At 50.1% G+C, this 21,850-nt stretch overlaps 1 protein-coding gene across 1 annotated transcript in view; it reads right to left on the minus strand.

The window, feature by feature from the left end:
- The window catches only part of PDE6C (phosphodiesterase 6C), a 53,604-nt gene extending 36,406 nt beyond the window's left edge, over positions 1–17,198 (minus strand). Inside the window, exons 1-8 of the mRNA XM_038764782.1 lie at positions 16,719–17,198; positions 8,151–8,303; positions 7,979–8,068; positions 6,633–6,773; positions 6,162–6,236; positions 5,293–5,357; positions 5,111–5,177; positions 1,057–1,104 (exon numbers count right to left, since the gene is read on the minus strand). Of these exons, the coding sequence (XP_038620710.1) occupies positions 1,057–1,104; positions 5,111–5,177; positions 5,293–5,357; positions 6,162–6,236; positions 6,633–6,773; positions 7,979–8,068; positions 8,151–8,303; positions 16,719–17,198 (1,119 nt within the window). The remainder of the gene's footprint in view (positions 1–1,056; positions 1,105–5,110; positions 5,178–5,292; positions 5,358–6,161; positions 6,237–6,632; positions 6,774–7,978; positions 8,069–8,150; positions 8,304–16,718) is intronic.
- Positions 17,199–21,850: the final 4,652 nt, after the last annotated feature.

Below are 21,850 nucleotides of genomic sequence, written 5' to 3' on the forward strand. Positions count from 1 at the left end.
CAAACATACTAACAAAATAAAATAAATAGAATAGATATGTACAAGTAAAATAAATAAATAAATAAATAGAGTAATAAATATGTACAAACATATATACATATATACAGGTGCTGTGGGGAAGGGAAGGAGGTGAGATGGTCCCTCCCCAGCCCTGACTCCTGGCCACCCACCCACAGTGGGCCCATTCCCCCACCCCAGCTCCTCCCTGCCCCTCCGGCCGCGGCAGAGGGGACGCCTCGGAGTTGCGTGGCACTGGGATCAGAACTGGGGGCATTCATTCATTCTTTCAATTGTATTTATTGAGCACTTCCTATGTGCAGAGCACTGTACTAAGCGCTTGGGAAGTCCAGGTTGGCAACATATAGAGACGGTCCCTACCCAACAGCGGGCTCACAGTCTAGAAGGGGGAGACAGACAACAAAACAAAACATGTGGACAGGTGACAAGTCATCAGAATAAATAGAAGTAAAGCTAGATGCACATTCATTCATTCAATCATATTTATTTAGTGCTTACTGTGTGCAGAGAAGTGCTTGGGAAGTCCAAGTCGGCAACATATAGAGACAGTCTCTACCCAACATTGGGCTCACAGTCTAGAAGGGGGAGAATAAATAGAAGTACAGCTAGATGCACATTCATTCATTCAATTGTATTTATTGAGCGCTTACTGTGTGCAGAGCACTGTACTAAGCGCTTGGGAAGTCCAAGTCGGCAACATATAGAGACAGTCCCTACCCAACAGCGGGCTCACAGTCTAGAAGGGGGAGACAGACAACAAAACAAAACGTGGACAGGTGTCAAGTCAGAATAAATAGAAGTACAGCTAGATGCACATTCATTCTTTCAGTCGTATTTATTGAGCGCTTACTGGGTGCAGAGCACTGTACTAAGCGCTTGGGAAGTCCAAGTCGGCAACATATAGAGACGGTCCCTACCCAACGGCGGGCTCACAGTCTAGAAGGGGGAGACAGACAACAAAACATATTAGCAAAATAAAATTAAAAGAATAACAGAGAGGCACCCTGCAGTGGAGGATGAGGGTTCTGACGGGCTTACCTGGAATGTAAAATATTCATCCGCTGGGGCGTTCATCATGTTGCAGATCTTCAGGGGAGAGGGAAGCAAGTGGGAAAAGAATCAGAGGGAGTTCATTCCCAAGTTAGACCCAGACATACCTAACCCGAACGCTCTCCAGAATCGGGACGGGTGTCAGGCAGGGACAGGAGTGTCATCGCCGCGGCCGCCTCAGGCTGGATTTTGGCCTGCTCGGAGTGCTGGGGTCCCCGTATTTCCTCTGGGGCATCAGCTCTGAAAAGGAGGTGGCCCATCCCCGCAAGGATTGGCCGCCCACTACCCAACCTCGGATCTTTTCTGGCTGGAGACGGGTGGTCCGGTGATAGAGACAGACGAGGGAAGCGCGGCCACGGCTTCCTTGGCGGCCACGAGAGTTTAAGGGACCCCCGGGAGGCAGGTCTTCGGTGGCCAGAGTCTGCTTCCTGGGGGTACTCCCAAAGTCCAGGGTGGATAAGAGGTCCATGCCTGGATACTCTGAGCCTAGAAGGTGCCCAATCAATCAATCAATTGTATTTATTGAGCGCTTACTGTGTGCAGAGCACTGTACTAAGCACTTGGGAAGCCCACAAAGTACCCTGGCTTTTTTCCTATCCTACTCTTCCAAGCCCGAAATAATCAATCAATCAATCGTATTTATTGAGCGCTTACTGTGTGCAGAGAACTGTACTAAGCACTTGGGAAGTACAAGTTGGCAACATATAAAACAGAGCTGGACACTAATTTAGATGCACCCTAAAATACTACTACTAATAATAATAATGATGGCATTTATTAAGCGCTTCCTATGTGCAAAGCACTGTGAGCCTGCTGTTGGGTAGAGACCGTCTCTATATGTTGCCAAGTTGTACTTCCCAAGTGCTTAGTATAGTGCTCTGCACACAGTAAGCGCTCAATAAATACGATTGAATGAATGAATGAATGTTCTAAGTGCTGGGGAGGTTACAAGGAGATCAGGTTGTCCCACGGGGGGCTCAAAGTCTTCATCCCCATTTTACAGATGAGGGAACTGAGGCACAGAGAATAATAATAATAATGGCATTTATTAAGTGCTTGCTATGTGCAAAGCACTGTTCTAAGTGCTGGGGAAGTTACAAGAAGATCAGATTGTCCCACGGGGGGCTCACAGTCTTCATCCCCATTTTACAGATGAGGGAACTGAGGCAGAGAGAATAATAATAATTATAATTATGGCATTTATTAAGTGCTTGCTATGTGCAAAGCACTGTTCTAAGTGCTGGGGAGGTTACAAGAAGATCAGGTTGTCCCAGGGGGAGCTCACAGTCTTCATCCCCATTTTACAGATGAGGGAACTGAGGCACAGAGAAGTGAAGTGACGTCCAAAGTCACACAGCTGACAACTGGCAGAGCCGGGATTTGAACCCATGACCCCTGACTCCAAAGCCTGGGCTCTTTCCACTGAGCCACACTGCTTCTCTTCTAAAACTATTAACCGATTCACTTTCATACACCAGAGCAGGGTAACTGCCCAGAATTTCCCTGATTTTACTCTGATTCGATTTCCTGATTCTGATTTTGGGTAGGGGCCGTCTCTATATGTTGCCAACTTGTACTTCCCAAGCACTTAGTCCAGGGCTCTGCACACAGTAAGTGCTCAATAAATACGATTGATTGATTGATTGATTGATTTTGAAAAACTCCCTTCCATCCTGGAAATCCTAGGCAGGAATGACCATCCCAGGGCAGCCCCAGGAAGGCCCCCGGACTGCCCCAGAACCGCTCTGGGACTCTCCCAGGATCGCCACGGTCCCGTATTGCCCCGGGAATGCCTCGGCCTGTTGCTCCTGTCATCCCAGTGTGCTCCATCCCTTTCTCTCCTCTCTTCCCTCCTACCCTCCACCTCCCAAGATTAGTCTCGGGACCCCAGGGATTAGAGGGGCTGCAGTTCACTTTTCTCCTCCCCTCTCCCACCTAAGGATCAACTGCAAAAGTCTTTCTTGTCCCTCTTTCCACCCCTGGCCCTCCTTGGGGACTGGACTCCGGTCCTGGCTCCTTCCCGAGGAGTTCCCTCCACAAAGGTCTCCGCGGACAGAGAAGGAAAAGCGAAACCTAATAATTGCCCCAAGTGATGTTGTTAATCCCCCAAATCCTTGCTCCATCTTTGAGACCGTAAACTCATTAAGGGCAGGGAGTGTGCCTGCTGATTATGCTGTACGGGACTCTCCCAAGTGCTTAGTACAATGCTCTGCACAGAGTAAGTGCTCAATAAATACCGTTGATCAATTATTACAGACTATTCGTATTCAATCGTATTTATTGAGTGCTTACTGTGTGCAGAGCACTGTGTTAGGCACTTGGGAAGTACAAATTGGCAACAAATAGAGACGGTCCCTACCCAACAGTGGGCTCACAGTCTAGAAGGGGGAGAGTCAGAGGCCATGGGTTCTCATCCCGGCTCCGCCACTTGTCAGCTGTGTGACTATGGGCAAGTCACTTCACTTCTCTGGGCCTCAGTTCCCTCATCTATAATAATAATAATAATAATAATAATAATGACGGCATTTATTAAGCGCTTACTATGTGCAAAGCACTGTTCTAAGAGCTGGGGAGGTTACAAGGTGATCAGGTTGTCCCACGAGGGGCTCACAGTCCTAATACCCCATTTAACAGGTGAGGTAACTGAGGTTCAGAGAAGTAAAGTGATCTGCCCAAAGTCACACAGCTGATAATCGGCAGAGCTGGGATTTGAACCCATGACCGCTGACTCCAAAGCCCAGGCTCTTTCCACTGAGCCATGCTGCTTCTGTAAAATGGGGATAATAATAATAATGATAGCATTTATTAAGTGCTTACTATGTGCAAAGCACTATTCTAAGCACTGGGGAGGTTACAAGGTTATCAGGTTGTCCCATGCGGGGCTCACAGTCTTAATCCCCATTTTACAGATGAAGTCACTGAGGCCCAGAGAAGTGAAGTGACTTGCCCAAAGTCACACAGCTGACAACTGGTGGAGCCGGGATTTGAACCCATGACCTCTGACTCCAAAGCCCGGGCTCTTTCCACTGAGCCACATAAGACTGTGAGCCCCACGTGAGATGACCCGGTCACCTTGCATCCCCCCAGCACTTAGAACAGTGCTTTGCACATAGTAAGCGCTTAACAAATGCCATTATGATTATTATTAGTAGTCATAAATAAGAAAATATAAAATTCCTGGCTTTTACCATGGGCCACAGTTGGGTCACTCCTGTGGTAGATGACAATCTTTTAGGATCTAATTCAATATTAATCTCATTGTGGGCAGGGAATGTGTCTATTTACTGTGATTCTGTACTCTCCCAAGCGCTTAATACAGTGCTCTGCCAACAGTAAGTGCTCAATAAATATGACTGAATGAACGAATATTAATCCTGCAGCCTCCTTCTCCTTCTAGGGCAGAGCAGGGTAAGGCAGGCTGGAGCAGGCTGGGACAGGACAGACGTGGGGCAGGACTTTGTACGCGGACAGTGTTCCGGAAACAGAATCGATCACTCGATGGTATTTACTGAGCACTTATCGTGCGAGGGGCACTGTATGAAGCACTTGGGAGAGTACGTTACGATCCCTGCCTTTAAGGATCTCACAGCCCGGGGGATTTACGGAATCTCATGAGCTTCGGAGAACCCTGCAGAACCTAGATCTGATCTTTTCCCCCTTTCCACTTTCCTTGATGACCAGCCCAGTAAGCCCTGCCCTGCATGATGGAAGGAGAAGGGTGTTCCACCCCAGGACACCCCAGGCCAGATGGAGGAGGCTTTTAATCCACATCGGTGGTATTTATTGAGCACTTAGTACGTGCAGAGCGCTGTTCTAAGCGCCTGGAAGAATAACCACAAGAGAATTTGATCCTGTGAACCTCCTCCTCCACTCACACCACGGGGTATTTTCCCCTAGCACTACGGAGGCCAGGAGGATGCTGGAAAGGGAAGCCCGCCTGTCCCGTGCTCTGCAGATGCATAGCAGCCGGCTGGTCAACCCAAGCTGCGCTGCGGACTCGGGGGTGGGGAACAGTTGGGGTGACGACCACAGAGCAACTTACAAATCCATTTTCAGCGACGTACGTCGGCAGGCCGCTCACCAGGGACCAGTGGTCTGAGGGGGGGCTCCTTTAGGTAAAAGAGTTCGGAAACACCGTTTAGGGGAAGTCCCGGAGCAGCGGGGGCAAAGGAAAAGTTGCGTCGCTGAGCACCGCTCTTGTACTTCCCGGGCGGGCATACTCACGGGATGACTTTGATTTCTTCTTTTCCATGTAAAATATAATCAATTATCTTATAAAAGAGGATTTCCTAAATGAAAGGGAAAGATCACATGGCACAGTTGCACGTTGGAGCAAACCCATCTTTCTCTGCGGTTGCCAACTGGTACTTCCCAAGCGCTTAGTACAGTGCTCTGCACACAGTAGGTGCTCAATAAATGCGATTGAATGAATGAATGAATGTAGCTTCCCAGAAAAATGTCACTCTTCTCCCCGGCGGCATTGGACAGGATGCGTTTGTCTCCAGTTTCCCCCTTTTCCGGTGGAGAAATTGTCACCGGATCCCTGGGCTTCCTAACGTTAAGGTTCCTGGCCTCCTGCCCCTGATCCCGACTTCTGGACTCAAACCTTTCTCTGAGACAGGCCCTCGGCACCGCCCTGTGATTTCCCCGGGCCCCCGCAGGCATGGTCGGGGTGGCTCATCTTTGCCCCCACGCTGGGAGCATTTCCATTTTTTCCAGAGGGAGGTGAGCAGCTGGGAATAACCACAATAACAAAAACTGTGCTATCGGTAAAGCGCCTACACCACGCCTGACACCGTACTAAGCGCCGGGGTAGCTACGAGCTGATCAGGTTAGACACGTTCCCTGGCCCGCGTGGGGCTCCCGCTCTTAATCCCCATTTTACAGATGGGGTAACTGAGGCGCAGAGAAGTGAAGCGACCCGCCCCGGGTCACACAATGGGGCTCTCGCTCTTAATCCCCATTTTACAGATGGGGTAATCGAGGCGCAGAGCCCCAGGTCGCACAACCAACGAGTGGTGGAGTCGGGATTAGGGCCCAGGCCCCCATCTCTTGGCCCCGTGTTCTTCCCATTAGGCCGCGCGGCTACTTACCCGTCCGTCCGGGGTCTTGGGCCCTTTATACGGCTCCACTTCTCCCAGCTTGATGGGCCACTCGTCGTAGAACTCCTAAAGGTCACAGGAGGGTCACTGCCTCATGGTCCACCCTACTAATCAATCGATCAATCATATTTATTGAGTGCTTACTGTGTGCAGAGCACTGTACTAAGCCCTTGGGAAGTACAAGCTGGCAACATATAGAGACGGTCCCTACCCAACAGTGGGCTCACAGTCTAGAAGGGGGAGACAGAGAACAAAACCAAACATATTAACAAAATAAAATAAATAGAATAGATATGTACAAGTAAAATAAATAAATAGAGTAATAAATATGTACTAGCGGAGGGGAGGGAGAAAGGAGAGAGGGCCCGCGAGGGGCTGGAGCAGAGAGGAGGCCAACGGGGAAGCGATTGGCCGTGGGAGGCCGGGGACGGTTTGGGGCCCGGGGTGGGGAGCGGCGGAGACCTTGTCCTTGGTCATATCCAGCAGCCCGACGGAGTACCTCTCGCAGTTCAGATGCGTGCGGACGGTGTACAGCGCTTTGTGGAATTGGCGCTCGATATCCGTGAGTTCCTCGAACACTTTATTGGCGGACCCCAAGAGGATCTGCGAGAGATTCAGAGGGAGAAAGATGGAGTGAAAGGAACCTGGGCCAAGCGGGGCGGGGGCTGAAAGGGAAATGGGGGGTCCGGGGCCAATAGATAAAGCCTGAGCCCGGGAGTTGGAAGGATCTGGGTTCTAATCCCAGCTCCGCCAATTATTCATTCATTCAATCGTATTTATTGAGCGCTTACTGTGTGCAGAGCACTGTATTAAGCTCTTGGGAAGTACAAGGTGGCAACATATAGAGACGGTCCCTACCCAACAGTGGGCTCACAGTCTTGAAATTATCTGCCGTGTGACCTAGGGCAAGTGATTCCCCTTCTCTGTGCCTCAGTTACCTCATCTGTAAAAGGAGGATTGGGACTGGGAGCCCCAAGTGGGACATGAACCGTATCAAACCTGATTAGCCTATAGCCACCCCAGCACTTACTACAGTGTCTAGCACATAGTCAATACTTAACAAGCGCCATTAAAAAAAAATGAGGTCCAGTTGCCATCCTGGGGCCCCTGCTCTGGGGCTGGGGATGAACTGGAAGCCCCACTGCATCTTGAGAGGATTCAGAGGCCTTTAAGTCAAAGTCCATCAAAGGGTGGCCATCCACTCTGCTGCCAACGCCTCTCCCACCTCCACTGTCCCTGCAGTCCCCAGTACGGACATTGCTCCCGCAGGCTCCGTCATCCTCTCGGTTTCCCTTCTGTTGCCTTCCTGGATGGCTAGAAAAGATTCCTGGCTGCATTTTGCATTCACGTTCCCGGTCCCGGGAAGCCGGCCAACCCCCTCCTCAGTCTTCCCCCAGTCCTTCCCAGGCCCTTCCCTCTTCCTCCTCTCCCTTCCCCTTTCCTTCCTCTGTCCTAGCTTCTCTCCCTTCTTCCCTTTCTCTTATCTCTCCCTTTAGTACTTCTCCCTCCTCATTGTCACAGCCCCTCCCGGCTTGCGCTCTCCCCTCCCTTCCCGCAGCCCACCTCCTGGCCCTCCTGGCAGGGCTAGGCCTGCGTCCTGCCCCGATCGAGGGGCCATCCACTCTTCCCAGGACAGATATTGGGAAGGGGTCGGGAGTTCCGGGGGGTTGGGGAGTAGGGGGGACTTGAGGGCAGGAATGAGCTGGGGGGGACTGGCGGAGAGAAGGGCAGAGGGGTAAAACTCAGGCCTCCCTCCGGACAGTTGGTGACGGTCATTGGAGACGAGCGAATATTCTCAGGGGTTTCACCTGGCTTCTCCTTGACTCCACATTGTACAGATAAGTGGTGTGGTGTTGCTTCACGCTGAGAGATGCAAAATTCAGGTACTTGGCAAACACCTGCAGTGGGAGAGAAAGAAACCAGATAGTCACTGCATCCAACGAAAGACGCGTCCGACGCTTGCCCTCCAAGCCCAGTCACCTCTTGGTCCTGTTCGGAGAACCCAAGGCCGTCCGTTTTGTTTACCGCCATGGCGACCGCCAGCACTTCTTTGGCCATCACCAGCGGGGTTGCCAGCAGGTTCTTGGTGGTATAGCCGGTTTGTTTGTCCAGAAAGTCGGAGAAGTGGTCGTTCTGAAACACGGGAAACCCCGCTCAGTGCCCAGGGCCGGGGGGCTGATGGCGGGCCGGCCTTCCCACTGGAATTGGCCAGGAGAGGGGAATTTTAGAGCCCAATTCCCGGAAGTAATAATAATCGACAACGATGGTGGTATTTGTTGAGTCCTTACTACGAGCTGTACTGAGCTCTGGGGTAGATACAAGATCAACAGGCCCCACCTAGGCTCACACTAAGTAGGAAGGAGAACAAGTATTGAATCCCCATTTTACTTAGGAGGGAACTAAGGCTCCGAGAAGTTAACTGCCTTGCTCGAGGTCACACCGTGAGCCCATTGTTGGGTAGGGACCGTCTCTATATGTTGCCAACTTGTACTTCCCAAGAGCTTATACAGTGTTCTGCACACAGTAATCGCTCAATAAATATGATTGAATGAATGAAAGTAGCAGAAGCAAGATTATTATTATAATATAATATTATAATAACATTAATTATTAATTCATATCAATTAATAATATTATTATATAGGTAATGGTATATGATAATGCACTGATATACTAATTAATATATTGATAATGCAATTATCAATATAATGATATTATTGATATGATTGATTATATTGACTAATGATAGATTGGTCGATTTACTATTAATATAAGATTAATATATATTATTAATTCATATATAAATTAATGTATTAATGATATGATTGTTAATACAATAATATTATTGATGTGATATAAACAATTATATTAATTAATAATATAATGTGATAATAATGATGGCATTTATTAAGCACTTACTATGTGCAAAGCACTGTTCTAAGCGCTGGGGAAGTTATAAGGTGATCAGGTGGTCCCACGTGGGGCTCACAGTCTTCACCCCCATTTTACAGATGAGGGAAATGAGGCTCAGAGAAGTGAAGTGACTTGCCCAAAGTCACCCAGCTGACAATGGGTGGAGCTGGGATTTGAACCTGTGACCTCCTATTTCAAAGTCCATGCTCTTTCCACTGAGCCACACTGCTTCTGGATTAGAACTCAGGTTTTCTGGCTAGCACATAGTCCTTCCCACCAGTTCACACTGCCTCTTGGGGGTGGGGGTGAGGGTCGACTAGTCCATGCCCCTGTTTCCAGCCTGGAATGGGTCTTTCCTGGCCGGAGTCACGCTCTGAGACCTCCTGGCTCCAGGGAAGGAGATCCTCGTGGGACCTGGGAACCATTTTGGGCTCTCTCAGCCCTTTCGCCAGGATTTCTTGCTTTCTAGGTTTCCGGCTGCCTCCTAAGCAGGAGAAGGAGGGCCCCAGAGGACTGGAGAGCAGCCAGGAACTCATCTCCCCAGTATGGCTATCTTCTCCCCCAGCAGGCTGGTCCCATGGCACCTCCACATAGTGGAGAGGCTTAGAGGAAGAGCTTGATAATAATAATAATAATAATAATAATAATGATGGCATTTCTTAAGTGCTCACTATGTGCAAAGCACTGTTCTAAGCGCTGGGGAGGCTGCAAGGTGATCAGGTTGTCCCACGAGGGGCTCACAGTCTTCATCCCCATTTTCCAGATGAGGTACCTGAGGCCCAGAGAAGTGAAGCGGCTTGCCCAAAGTCACACGGTTGACAAGTGGCGGAGTCGGGATTTGAACCCATGACCTCTGACTCCGGAGCCCGGGCTCTTTCCACTGAGCCACGCTGCTTCCCTAATCCATCAGTGGTATTTATTGAACACTTACTGTGTGCAGAGCACTGTACTGTTTGGGAGCGGACAATTCAGTGAAGTTGGTAGACACGATAGCCGCCCTCAATGAGCCTTTATTCTGGTTCGCTGTGGCAGGATTTCCCAAATCCTAACTGAACCACTGGAATGGAAAAGCGTCTCATACAACAAGAGTCAGGTGTGGAGTTGGAATATGGTTTCCGCAGCCATACCAGAGAGCCAGAGCCCAGCGCCATGGTTCAGAGCTACTAAAAGCACACAGCTACAGTGCAGACCTATTTTGCGGAGAAGCAGTGTAGCTTAGTGGATACAGCATGGGCCTCGGAGTCAGAAGGACCTGGGTTCTAATCCCGGCTCCGCCGCACGTCTGCTCTATGACCTTGGGTGAGTTGCTTCACTTCTCTGGCCTACAGTTACCTCATCTGGAAAACAGGGATTAAGAGCGTGAGCCCAGTGTACGATAGGGACTGTGCCCAAATTGATTACCTTTGTATTTACCCAGGAGTTTAGAACAAAGCTTTGTAAATAATAATAATAATAATAATAATAATAATAATAGCATTTGTTAAGTGCTTACATAATAATAATAATAATAATAGCATGTGTTAAGTGCTTACTATGTGCAAAGCACTGTTCTAAGCACTGGGGAGGATACAAGGTGATCAGGTTGTCCCAAGTGGGGCTCACAATCTTAATCCCCATTTTACTGCTGAGGTAACTGAGGCATAGAGAAGTTAAGTGACTTTCCCAAAGTCACCCAGCTGACAATGGGCGGAGCCGGGATTTGAACCCATGACCTCTTTCGGCCAAGCTCATACTCTTTCCATTGAGCCACGCCGCGCTTAACAATTACCATAATTTTGATTATTATTTTATTATTGTTAGATCACGTGGAGCAGTGGCCAGAACCGCAGCCTGGAGCTGGAGTGTAGAACTGCAACACGGAGCCCCAGCACCGAAACAGAGCAAAGATGTGGCCCATGATCACCGTACGGAGGGATCGAACCCCGATCTCCAACCCAAAGCCACAGCGTGGAGCAGGCTCATCTCCCTGCGTGGATCTGGAAACAGCAGCTGCAGATCGCCAGGAGTTACCTGACTCCTAGGACTACGTATTTAGGAAAAGTCGTTAGAGGTGGGGAGGCCCAGAGGCGGCCAGGGCCAGCGCAGACCAGCTGCAGGGCAACAGGGGTGAATGCCAGTGGAAACCAAACAGAAAGGACCCGGCTGGCGGAGAGGGAGATGGGCATCCAACCCCTAGCTCGCTCTCCGGGACCTCCACTGAGTCAGCCCGAGCGGGAACCTGGAGGGGTCCCTGGGGTAGGAGAGGGGAGCGGGCCGACTGAGCGGGGCCGTCGCAAAAGACGACAGGAGGCCAGAAACCCAGACACTTCTTAGAAAACAGGTAACGGGAGGAAACCGCCGGCTGGGAGCTGCTCCCAATTCGACCACAATCGGGGACGGAGGGGAAACCGAGCCCCAGAACTGACATGGAGTGTAAGAATGGGAGCGCAGAAGAAGGATTGGTCACCATTGCCAGTTCTGGGTGGACAGAAATGGGGAGGCAAGGGAGGACCAGCCGGATTGTCCCCGACCCAGTGGAGAGCAGAGGAGGGAGGGGAGCTGTGAAAGGGGAAGCCCGGAGATCTGGGGAGGGTGGAGGAAGAAGAGCCACAGAGAGAGGAACAAACGGATCAAATCGATCAATATATCATTTTATTGAGCACTCTGTGCAGAACTCTGTACTAGCCCTGGAAGCAGCATGGCTCAGTGGAAAGAGCCCGGGCTTTGGAGTCAGGGGTCACGGGTTCAAATCCCGGCTGCGCCAATTGCCAGCTGTGTGACTTTGGGCAAGTCACTTCACTTTTCTGGGCCTCATCTGGAAAATGGGGATTAATGATGATGATGGCATTTATTAAGCGCTTACTATGTGCAAAGCGCTGTTCTAAGCGCTGGGGAGGTTACAAGGGGATCAGGTTGTCCCATGGGGGGCTCCCAGTCTTAATCCCCATTTTACAGATGAGGTAACTGAGTGCCCAGAGAAGTTAAGTGACTTGCCCAAGGTCACACAGCAGACATGTGGCGAAGCTGGAATTCGAACCCCTGACCTCTGACTCCAAAGCCCGGGCTCTTTCCACTGATCCACGAAGACTGTGAGCCCCCCGTGGGACAACTTGATCACCTCGTATCCTCCTCAGCGCTTAGAACAGTGCTTTGCACATAGTAAGCGCTTAACAAATGCCATCGTTATTATTATTATTATTATTATTATTAATAAACTCCACTTTGTTCCCATAATGAATGTGGCTTGCTTTCGAATAACACAGCTGCTCCCAGCCAGTAATAATAGTAATAATAACGATGGTATTTGTTAAGCGCTTACAATATGCCAGCACTGTTGTAAGCACTGGGGTAGATACAAGGTAATGAGGTTGTCCCACAGTCTTAATCCCCATTTTGCAGGTGAGTAACTGAGGCCCAGAGAAGCAAAGTGACTTGCCCAAGGTCACACAGCTGACAAGTGGCGGAGCCGGGATTAGAACCCATGACCTTCTGACTCCCAAACCCGGGCTCTTTCCACTGAGCCACGCTGCCAAAACCCCCTGCCCCCCGACCCCAGTGTGCCACCTGTTTACAGGGAATGGGGGATGTCTTCTTCATTTTATATCACGTCTTCTTCATTTTATATCTCCACTCCTTTCACCACCTGCCCCTGGCCCACGCTCTTCTCTCCTCCCCGACTCACCTTCCCCCGTCACCTTTCTCATCTCAGACCCCTCACTCACCCTGTTACCAGTCAGTCAGTCACGCTTACTGTTTATAGAGCACTGTACTAACTGCTTGGGAGAGTACCCAGCACTTAGAACAGTGCCTGGCACATAGTAAGCGCTTAACAAATGCCATCATTATTATTATTATTACAGTATTGCAACAGAACAGACACATTCCCTGCCAACGACGGGCTTTTAGTCTAGAGAGGGAGACCGAAACATAAAGAAATAATCGAATTCTTTAATGCAAAGAACTAAACTGCAGATATGTTCTCCCCAACCTAGGAAATAAAATCGCCATCAGAATGGCTCCAACCGGCCCGGCGTTGGTGAGGGAAACCGCCGTCTCGCCCATCCACATGGCGTGGTTGCCCCACACGTATTTCAAAGTCCGTCTTTGCTTTTTCCCTACTCTCCCTAGTAACAGTTCTTCAATCAATCAATCAATCAATCGTATTTATTGAGCGCTTACTGTGTGCAGAGCACTGTACTTCACCCTAGGTGACAGTTCCATTTCAGTTTGCTTCACTGTAGTCCTCTTTCCACTTAGAAAATTGCTTCCTGACAAAGTATGGTATCCTTTTCTAGGAGGTTAAGTAAAATTTGTGTTCTAAAATCAACTTGTACAGGGCCTGTCAACTCATTAAAAAAAAAAAAAGGACAAAATTTGTCGGATCATATGCTTTTCCATCTCTCTATCCCCCCCCGCCTTACCTCCTTCCCCTCCCCACAGCACCTGTATATATGTTTGTACAGATTTATTACCCCATTTATTTTACTTGTACATATTTACTATTCTATTTCTTTTATTTTGTTAATTTGTTTTGTTGTCTGTCTCCCCCTTCTAGACTGTGAGCCCGCTGTTGGGTAGGGACCGTCTCTCTATGTTGCCGGCTTGGACTTCCCAAGCTCTTAGTACAGTGCTCTGCACACAGTAATCGCTCAATAAATATGATTGAATGAATGAATATGTACCTAAGTGCTCAATAAATACGATTGAGTGAATGAATATGTACCTAAGTGCTGTGGGGCTGGGAGGGAGGATGAATGAATGAAGGGAGCAACCCCGGAATGACGCAGAAGGGAGAGAGAGAGAAAAGGAGGGCTTAGGGAAGGCCTCTTGATGAAAATGCGGCTTCAATAAGGCTTTAAAGGGGGGGAAGAAATTGTCTGTCGGATTTGATTTGAGGAAGGAGGGCATTCCGGGCCAGAGGCAGGATGAGGGAGAGAGACCGGCAGCCAGATAGGCGAGACGGAGGTACAGTGCGAAGATTAGCAATAGAGGACTGAAGCGTGCGGGATGGGTTGTAGTAGAATAGTGAGGGGAGGTAGGAGGGCCAGGTGATTGCTTTAAAGCCAGCGGTGAGAAGTCTCCGTTTGTTGCGGAGGTGGATGGGCAACCCCTGGAGTTTCGGGAGGAGCGGGGTGTCGTGTCCAGAACGTTACTGTAGAAAAATAATCCAGAGATCAGCAGAGTGAAGTGGGGACTGGAGTGGGGAGAGACAGGAGGCTGGGAGGCCAGCCCGAAGGCCGATACAGTAATCAAAGCAGGCCGGGGTTTCGAATTCCGGCTCCGCCACTTGTCAGCTGGGTGACTTTGGGCAAGTCACTTCACTTCTCTGAGCCTCAGTTCCCTCAACTGGAAAATGGGGGTGAAGACTGTGAGCCCCCCCGTGGGGCAACCTGATCACCTTGTATCCCTCCAGCGCTTTGCACATAGTAAGCACTTAAATGCCATCATCATTATTATTATTTTATCTAAATCATGCAAGTGCTTCCTCCAGGACATTCCCGAGACGAGTCACTTCCTTTCCACCCAGTCAAGTGATGCCTCTGGCCCAAACTCTCATCTTACTCATAATAATAATAATAATAATAATAAAATATTTTGTGCCAGGCACCGTTCTAGACTGTGAGCCCGCTGTTGGGTAGGGACCATCTCTATATGTTGTCAACTTGTACTTCCCAAGCGCTTAGTACAGTGGTCTGCACACAATAAGCGCTCAATAAATACAATTGAATGAATGAATGAATGAATGAATGAATCAGATTACGCCACAGTCCCTGTCCCTCATGGGGCTCACAGTATCAATCCCCATTTAACAGATGAGATAACTGAGGCACAGAGAACTTAAGTGACTTGCCCAAGGTCACACAAATGGTGGAGTCGAGATTAGAACCCAAGTCCTCTGAGTCCCAGGCCTGTGCTCTTTCTCTAAGACATTTTTGTACCAGCCTTCTCATGGGTCTCATTCCATGGAAAGAACCTGGGCTTTGGAGTCAGAGGTCATGGGTTCAAATCCCGGCTCCGCCAGTTGTCAGCTGGGTGACTTTGGGCAAGTCACTTCACTTCTCTGGGCCTCAGTTCCCTCATCTGGAAAATGGGGATGAAGATTGTGAACCCCCCGTGGGACAACCTGATCACCTTGTATTCCCCCAGTGCTTAGAACAGTGCTTGGCACATAGTAAGCGCTTAACAAATACCATCATCATCGTTATTATTATTATTCATTCATTCAGTCGTATTTATGGAGTGCTTCCTGTGGGCAGAGAGCTGTACTAAGCGCTTGGAAAGTACAAATCTCCTTGCCTGTCTTCAGCCTGTATCACAATTACTACAAAAATCATGTTCTTGAATCGGCGGTTGGCACACAACTCTCCGCTCCTCAGACAACTCCAATAGTGGTCAACCTCCCTCTGTATCGAGCAGAAACTCTGTAATGTCGGTTTCAAGGAGAGGCAGTATGGCCCAGTGGAAAAAATGTGGGGCCCGGGAGTCAGAGAACTTGGGTTCTAATTCTGACTCCACCACTTGCGTGCTGTGTGACCTCGGGCAAGTCATTCAACTTCTCTGTGCCTCAGTTACCTTATCTGTTAGATGGGTCTTAAGACTGTGAGCTCCCTGTGAGACTTAGACAGTAGCCAACCTGATTACACTGTTTGTACCCCAGGGCTAAATACAATGCCTGGAACATAGTAAGCGCTAAACAAATACCATTTTAAAAAAGTACTAATTTCAACCTGATTATCTTTTATCTACTAAAGTGCCCGGCACATAGAAAGCGCCTAACAAATGCGGCGACTATTATTAGTCAAATTTCTCCAGTAGTTTTCTCCCTCTGACATTTCAGCGTGGCTCAGTGGAAAGAGCCCGGGCTTTGGAGTCAGAGGTCATGGGTTCAAATCCCGGCTCTGCCAACTGTCAGCTGTGTGACTTTGGGCAAGTCACTTCACTTCTCTGTGCCTCAGTGACCTCATCTGGAAAATGGGGATGAAGACTGTGAGCCCCACGAGGGACAACCTGATCACCTTGTAACCTCCCCAGTGTTTAGAACAGTGCTGTGCACATAGTAAGCGCTTAGTAAATGCCATCATTCATTCATTCATTCAATCGTATTTATTGAGCACTTACTGTGTGCAGAGCACTGTCCTAAGTGCTTGAGAAGTACAAGTTGGCAGCATATGTATAAGTTGGCCTCATTATTATTATTATTATTTCAATTCAATCTACCTCTTACATCCCAGCTTACCCACCTGACTTCATTTGGGCTCACTCTTGTCTCCTCTGACTTCAAACTCAACCGATCATATTTATTGAGCACCTCCTGTGTCCAGAGCACTGTAGTAAGTACGATACAACCAAGTCGGTGGACACACTCCCTGCCAGCACTAAGCTTACCGGTCCAGAGGACAAACTTGCAAATTCTCACTCACGTTGCCCCCCAAGCTGCAAACTCCATCCCCCGACCCCAAGATCTGCTCAGTGGAGGGGATAGGGAGATGTCAGTAGCCCTTTCCCTCTCTCCCCTCTGCCCTTGTGGCCCCCGTGAGAACCCTGGGACTCTTCCTCAGTCTAAAACGAGGGCAAGCTGGCCCTCAAGGGCACGTGCCTCCGCCACCGCAGTGGCTCTCCATCAGGCTCAGCCAAGGAGCTCCGGACGGGCCCTACCTCGGTCACGTCCGGAACGTTGAAGGACTTCTTGGTGTGAGCCGCCCAGCCCACGATCCCGACGTCCAGGGGGAAAGCCACCTCGTTGTCCGGGGCCACCAGATTGTCCTCGAACTTGGAAGTGGGCGTGACGTCGAGCAGCCGGGTGGCCACTTCGGAGATGCCGTTCCGGGAGCGGAAGATGAACAGGCTGCAGCGGTCGGCCCTCAGCAGCTGGGCCAGTCTCCTCAGGACTCTGTGGACCACCATCTCCATGGTGATCGCCTCGTCCTGCGCGTCCAGGAGAGTCTGAAAGAGCAGGGACGACTCCTCCAGCTGGGTCATCTCCCTGAAGGAGACGCCGTCCTCGACAGGCCCCACGTTGCCCCGGAAAAGTTCTCGTAGGACTTCCGGCCGCATTTTCTTGTCGAAGAACTCTTTGGCGAACTGGGGGTTGCTCTCCAGGAATTTCTCCACCTCATCTCTGCTCAACTCCCCCATGGTTGTTCTCTTGGTCCTGAAACCTCTCCCTGACCCAACAGGGGCCACAGAGACGGAGGCGCAGTGGGGCTGAGGCTCGATGGGCTTTGTGGTCTAGATTCTCAACTCCCTCCCACCCTCCGCCCCTGCCCCGAAAGTCTAGAGATGTGACGGGGGGCCGGAGGCGTAGTGTCCTCTCAATGGGGAGATCCTAGGGGCTGCAGATTAAAGAGACTGTCAGGACACTAAACCCCTGAGCTGGCTTAGCTCACAAATCCCCGGAGACTCATTTATCCTTTTAGGCCGGCCAATCCGCCCCGAGGCCGAGCCGGGCCGCCCTGCTGGCACCGACTCTGGGCTTGTTGGCAAGTTGCGACGCTGCTGACGGGCGAGGGTATTTATGGGGTGAGCATGGGGAGAGAACAAGCCCATCCCTGGACGTGTCGATGTGATGTTCGCCGCCGTGCATCCTGACCTCGCTGTGGCCTCTCTGGCCCGTGACCGTCTAGACGGACTGCTTACGAAGAGTGGTTCCCTTCCCTGTTGAAAAAATGATCTGGGTAGCAGAGTGAAATGCTGTCTGGAGTGGGGAGAGACGGGAGGCCGGGAGGTCAGCGAGGAGGGCGATGATAATAATAAGAATTTTGGTATTTGTTAAGCACTTACTATGTACAAAACAATCAATCAATCAATCGTATTTATTGAGCGCTTACTGTGTGCAGAGCACTGTACTAAGTGCTTGGGAAGTACAAGTTGGTAACACATAGAGATGGTCCCTACCCAACAGTGGGCTCGCAGTCTAAAAGGGGGTGACAGAGAACAAAACATATTAACAAAATAAAATAAATAGAATGAATATGTACAAATTAAATAGAGCAATAAATACGTACAAACATATATACATATATACAGGTGCTGTGGGGAAGGGAAGGAGGGATGGAGAGGGGGAGGAGGGGGAGAGGAAAGAGGGGGCTCAGTGTGGGAAGGCCTCCTGGAGGAGGTGGGCTCTCAGTAGGGCCTTGAAGGGGGGAAGAGGGCTAGCTTGGTGGAAGTGCGGAGGGGGGGCATTCCAGGCCAGGGGGTGTATGGCGGGCCAAAAGCGAGTAAAATTGAGGAGCTGGATGGTCCCCAATACTGCAGGTGTGAGATCCAATTTTTCTTCATCAAACCGAGTAACTAAGCAGAAGCCAGCATGAGGCCAAAATGAAAGGGTTCTGCTGAAGCGGTAGCAAGCCAAGACTAGATGGCTCCATCTTCACGCCTCCTAAAGAGGATTTCTTCCTTTGTCATTGGCAGGCATTTACTTAAAACGTTTGTCTGTGGGGTGTGATGAAACCAATCCAATCATCTGTTTTGAACGCCCAACTCCTCCTCTAAACTCCTTGTGGGCAGGGGTCCCATCTACCGACTCTGTTGGAGTGGACCCTCCCGAGTGTTTTGTGCAGGGCTCTCCACAAAGCGAGCGAGCGCTCAGTACATAGCAGAGATCAATGGATAACCATCGATAGATAAGCGGTATGGCATGGGGATAGGGCACGGGCTTGGGAGTCACAAGGTTTGCTGCCATTTGTCTGCTGCGTGACCTTGGGCGAGTCACTCAAAGCACTGTTCAAAGCGCTGGCAGGATAGGATAACTGCTTGGATTCATATAATAATAATAACAATCGCATTTATTAAGCACTTACTACATGCAAAGCCCTGTTCTAAGCGCTGGGGAGGTTACAAGGTGATCAGATTGTCCCACGGGGGGCTCACAGTCTTCATCCCCATTTTCCAGATGAGGTAACTGGGGCCCAGAGAAGTGAAGTGACTTGCCCAAAATCACCCAGCTGGCAATTGGCGGAGCCGGGATTTGAACCCATGACCTCTGACTCCAAAGCCCGGGCTCTTTCCCCTGAGCCACGCAGTTTGCATTGAAAGGAAAGGGTGGGTTTGAGTAATGTTGTGAACCAACAGGATTTAGTGATGGATTGAATATCAATCAATCAATCGTATTTATTGAGTGCTTACTGTGTGCAGAGCACTGGACTAAGCACTTGGGAAGTACAAGTTGGCAACATATAGAGACGGTCCCTACCCAACAGTGGGCTCACAGTCTAAAAGGGGGAGACAGAGAACAAAACCAAACATACTAACAAAATAAAATAAATAGAATAGATATGGACAAGTTAAATAAATAAAAAAATAAATAAATAGAGTAATAAATACGTACAAACATATATACATATATACAGGTGCTGTGGGGAAGGGAAGGAGGTAAGACGGGGGAAGGAGAAGGGGACGAGGGGGAGAGGAAGGAAGGGGCTCAGTCTGGAAAGGCCTCCTGGAGGAGGTGAGCTCTCAGTAGGGCCTTGAAGGGAGGAAGAGAGCTAGCTTGGCGGATGGGCAGAGGGAGGGCATTCCAGGCCCGGGGGAGGACGTGGGCCGGGGGTCGATGGAGGGACGGGCGAGAATGAGGCATGGTGAGGAGATTAGCGGCAGAGGAATGGAGGGTGCGGGCTGGGCTGGAGAAGGAGAGAAGGGAGGTGAGGTAGGAGGGGGTGAGGCGATGGACAGCCTTGAAGTCCAGGGTGAGGAGTTTCTGCCTGATACGCAGATTGATTGGTAGCCACTGGAGATTTTTGAGGAGGGGAGTAACATGCCCAGAGCGTTTCTGGACAAAGACAATCCGGGCAGCAGCATGAAGTATGGATTGACGTGGGGAGAGACATGAGGATGGGAGATCAGAGAAAAGGATGATACAGTAGTCCAGATGGGACAGGATGAGAGCTTGAACGAGCAAGGTAGCGGTTTGGATGGAGAGGAAAGGGCGGATCTTGGCAATGTTGCGGAGTTGAGACCGGCAGGTTTTGGTGATGGCTTGGATGTGAGGGGTGAATGAGAGACGGAGTCGAGGATGACACCAAGGTTGCGGGCTTGTGAGACGGGAAGGATGGTAGTGCCGTCAACAGAGATGGGAAAGTCAGGGAGAGGGCAGGGTTTGGGAGGGAAGACAAGTAGTTCAGTCTTGGACATGTTGAGTTTTAGGTGGCGGGCAGACATCCAGATGGAGATGTCCTGAAGGCAGGAGGAGATGCGAGCCTGGAGAGATGGGGAGAGAGCAGGGGCAGAGATGTAGATCTGGGTGTCATCAGCGTAGAGATGATAGTTGAAGCCGTGGGAGCGAATGAGGTCACCAAGGGAGTGAGTGTAGATCGAGAACAGAAGGGGACCAAGCACTGAACCTTGGGGAACCCCCATGGTGAGAGAATGGGAGGAGGAGGAGGAGCCTGCAAAAGAGACTGAGAAAGAACGACCAGAGAGGTAAGAGGAGAACCAGGAGAGGACGGAGTCTGTGAAGCCAAGGTCGGATAGCGTGTTGAGGAGAAGAGGGTGGTCCATGGTGTCGAAGGCAGCTGAGAGGTCGAGGAGGATTAGGATAGAGTATGAGCCGTTGGATTTGGCAAGCAGGAGGTCATTGGTGACCTTTGAGAGGGCGGTTTCCGTGGAACGTAGGGGACGGAAGCCAGACTGGAGGGGGTCGAGGAGAGAGTTGGTGTTGAGGAATTCGAGGCAGCGCGTGTAGACAACTCATTCAAGGAGTTTGGAAAGGAATGGTAGGAGGGAGATTGGGCGATAACTAGAAGGTGAGGTGGGGTCGAGAGGATTTTTTTTAGGATGAGAGAGACATGGGCATGTTTGAAGGCAGAGGGGAAGGAACCAGTGGAGAGTGAGCAGTTGAAGATGGAAGTTAAGGAGGGGAGAAGGGATGGAGTGAGAGATACCATGAGATGAGAGGGAATGGGGTCAGAAGCACAGGTGACCAGAGTAGCACTTGAGAGGAGGGAGGAGAGCTCCTCTGAGGATACTGCTGGGAAGGATGGGAGAGTAGCAGAGAGTGTTGAGAGCCGGGGGGTTGGAGAAAGTGGGGGAGTGACTTTGGGGAGGTCAGACCTGATGGATTTAATTTTGTTAATGTAGTAGGAGGCCAGATCGTTGCGGATGAGGGAAGGAGGAGGGGGAGGAACTGGGCGCCTGAAAAGGGAGTTGAATGTACGGAAGAGCTGGCGGGGATGATGGGCATGGGTGTCAATAAGGGAGGAGAAATAGTTTTGTCTGGCAGAGGAGAGGGCTAAGTTAAGGCAGGAATGGATAAACTTAAATATGTGGGTAGAATGAGAGAGAAGAGTCAAGGTTGCAGGTTTGTAAAACAGAAAGAACAGTGATGATGTCTACAGTGATGGGAAAGTCAGGGGGAGGACAGGATTTTAGTGGGAAGATAAGGAGTTCTGTTTTAGACATCCTTATCAGGAGGACGTAACTATGTGACTTGTCCAAAGTCACACAGCTGACGATTGGCGGAGCCAGGATTTGAACCCATTACCTCTGGCTCCAAAGCCCGGGCTCTTTCCACTGAGAATCAGGTTGGGCCCAGTCCCTGTCCCCCATTTTAATCCCCATTTTCCAGATGAGGTAACTGAGGCCCAGAGAAGTGAAGTGACTTGCCCGGGGTCACCCAGCAGACACGTGGTGGAGCGGGAATTAGAACCCTGCAGCATGGCTCAGGGGAAAGACCACAGGCTTTGGAGTCAGAGGTCATGGGTTCAAACCCCGGCTCTGCCAATTGTCAGCTGTGTGACTTTGCACAAGTCACTTCACTTCTCTGGGCCTCAGTTACCTCATCTGTAAAATGG

Source organism: Tachyglossus aculeatus, chromosome 22 (genome assembly GCF_015852505.1).
Source record: "Tachyglossus aculeatus isolate mTacAcu1 chromosome 22, mTacAcu1.pri, whole genome shotgun sequence".
Taxonomy (NCBI): domain Eukaryota; kingdom Metazoa; phylum Chordata; class Mammalia; order Monotremata; family Tachyglossidae; genus Tachyglossus; species Tachyglossus aculeatus.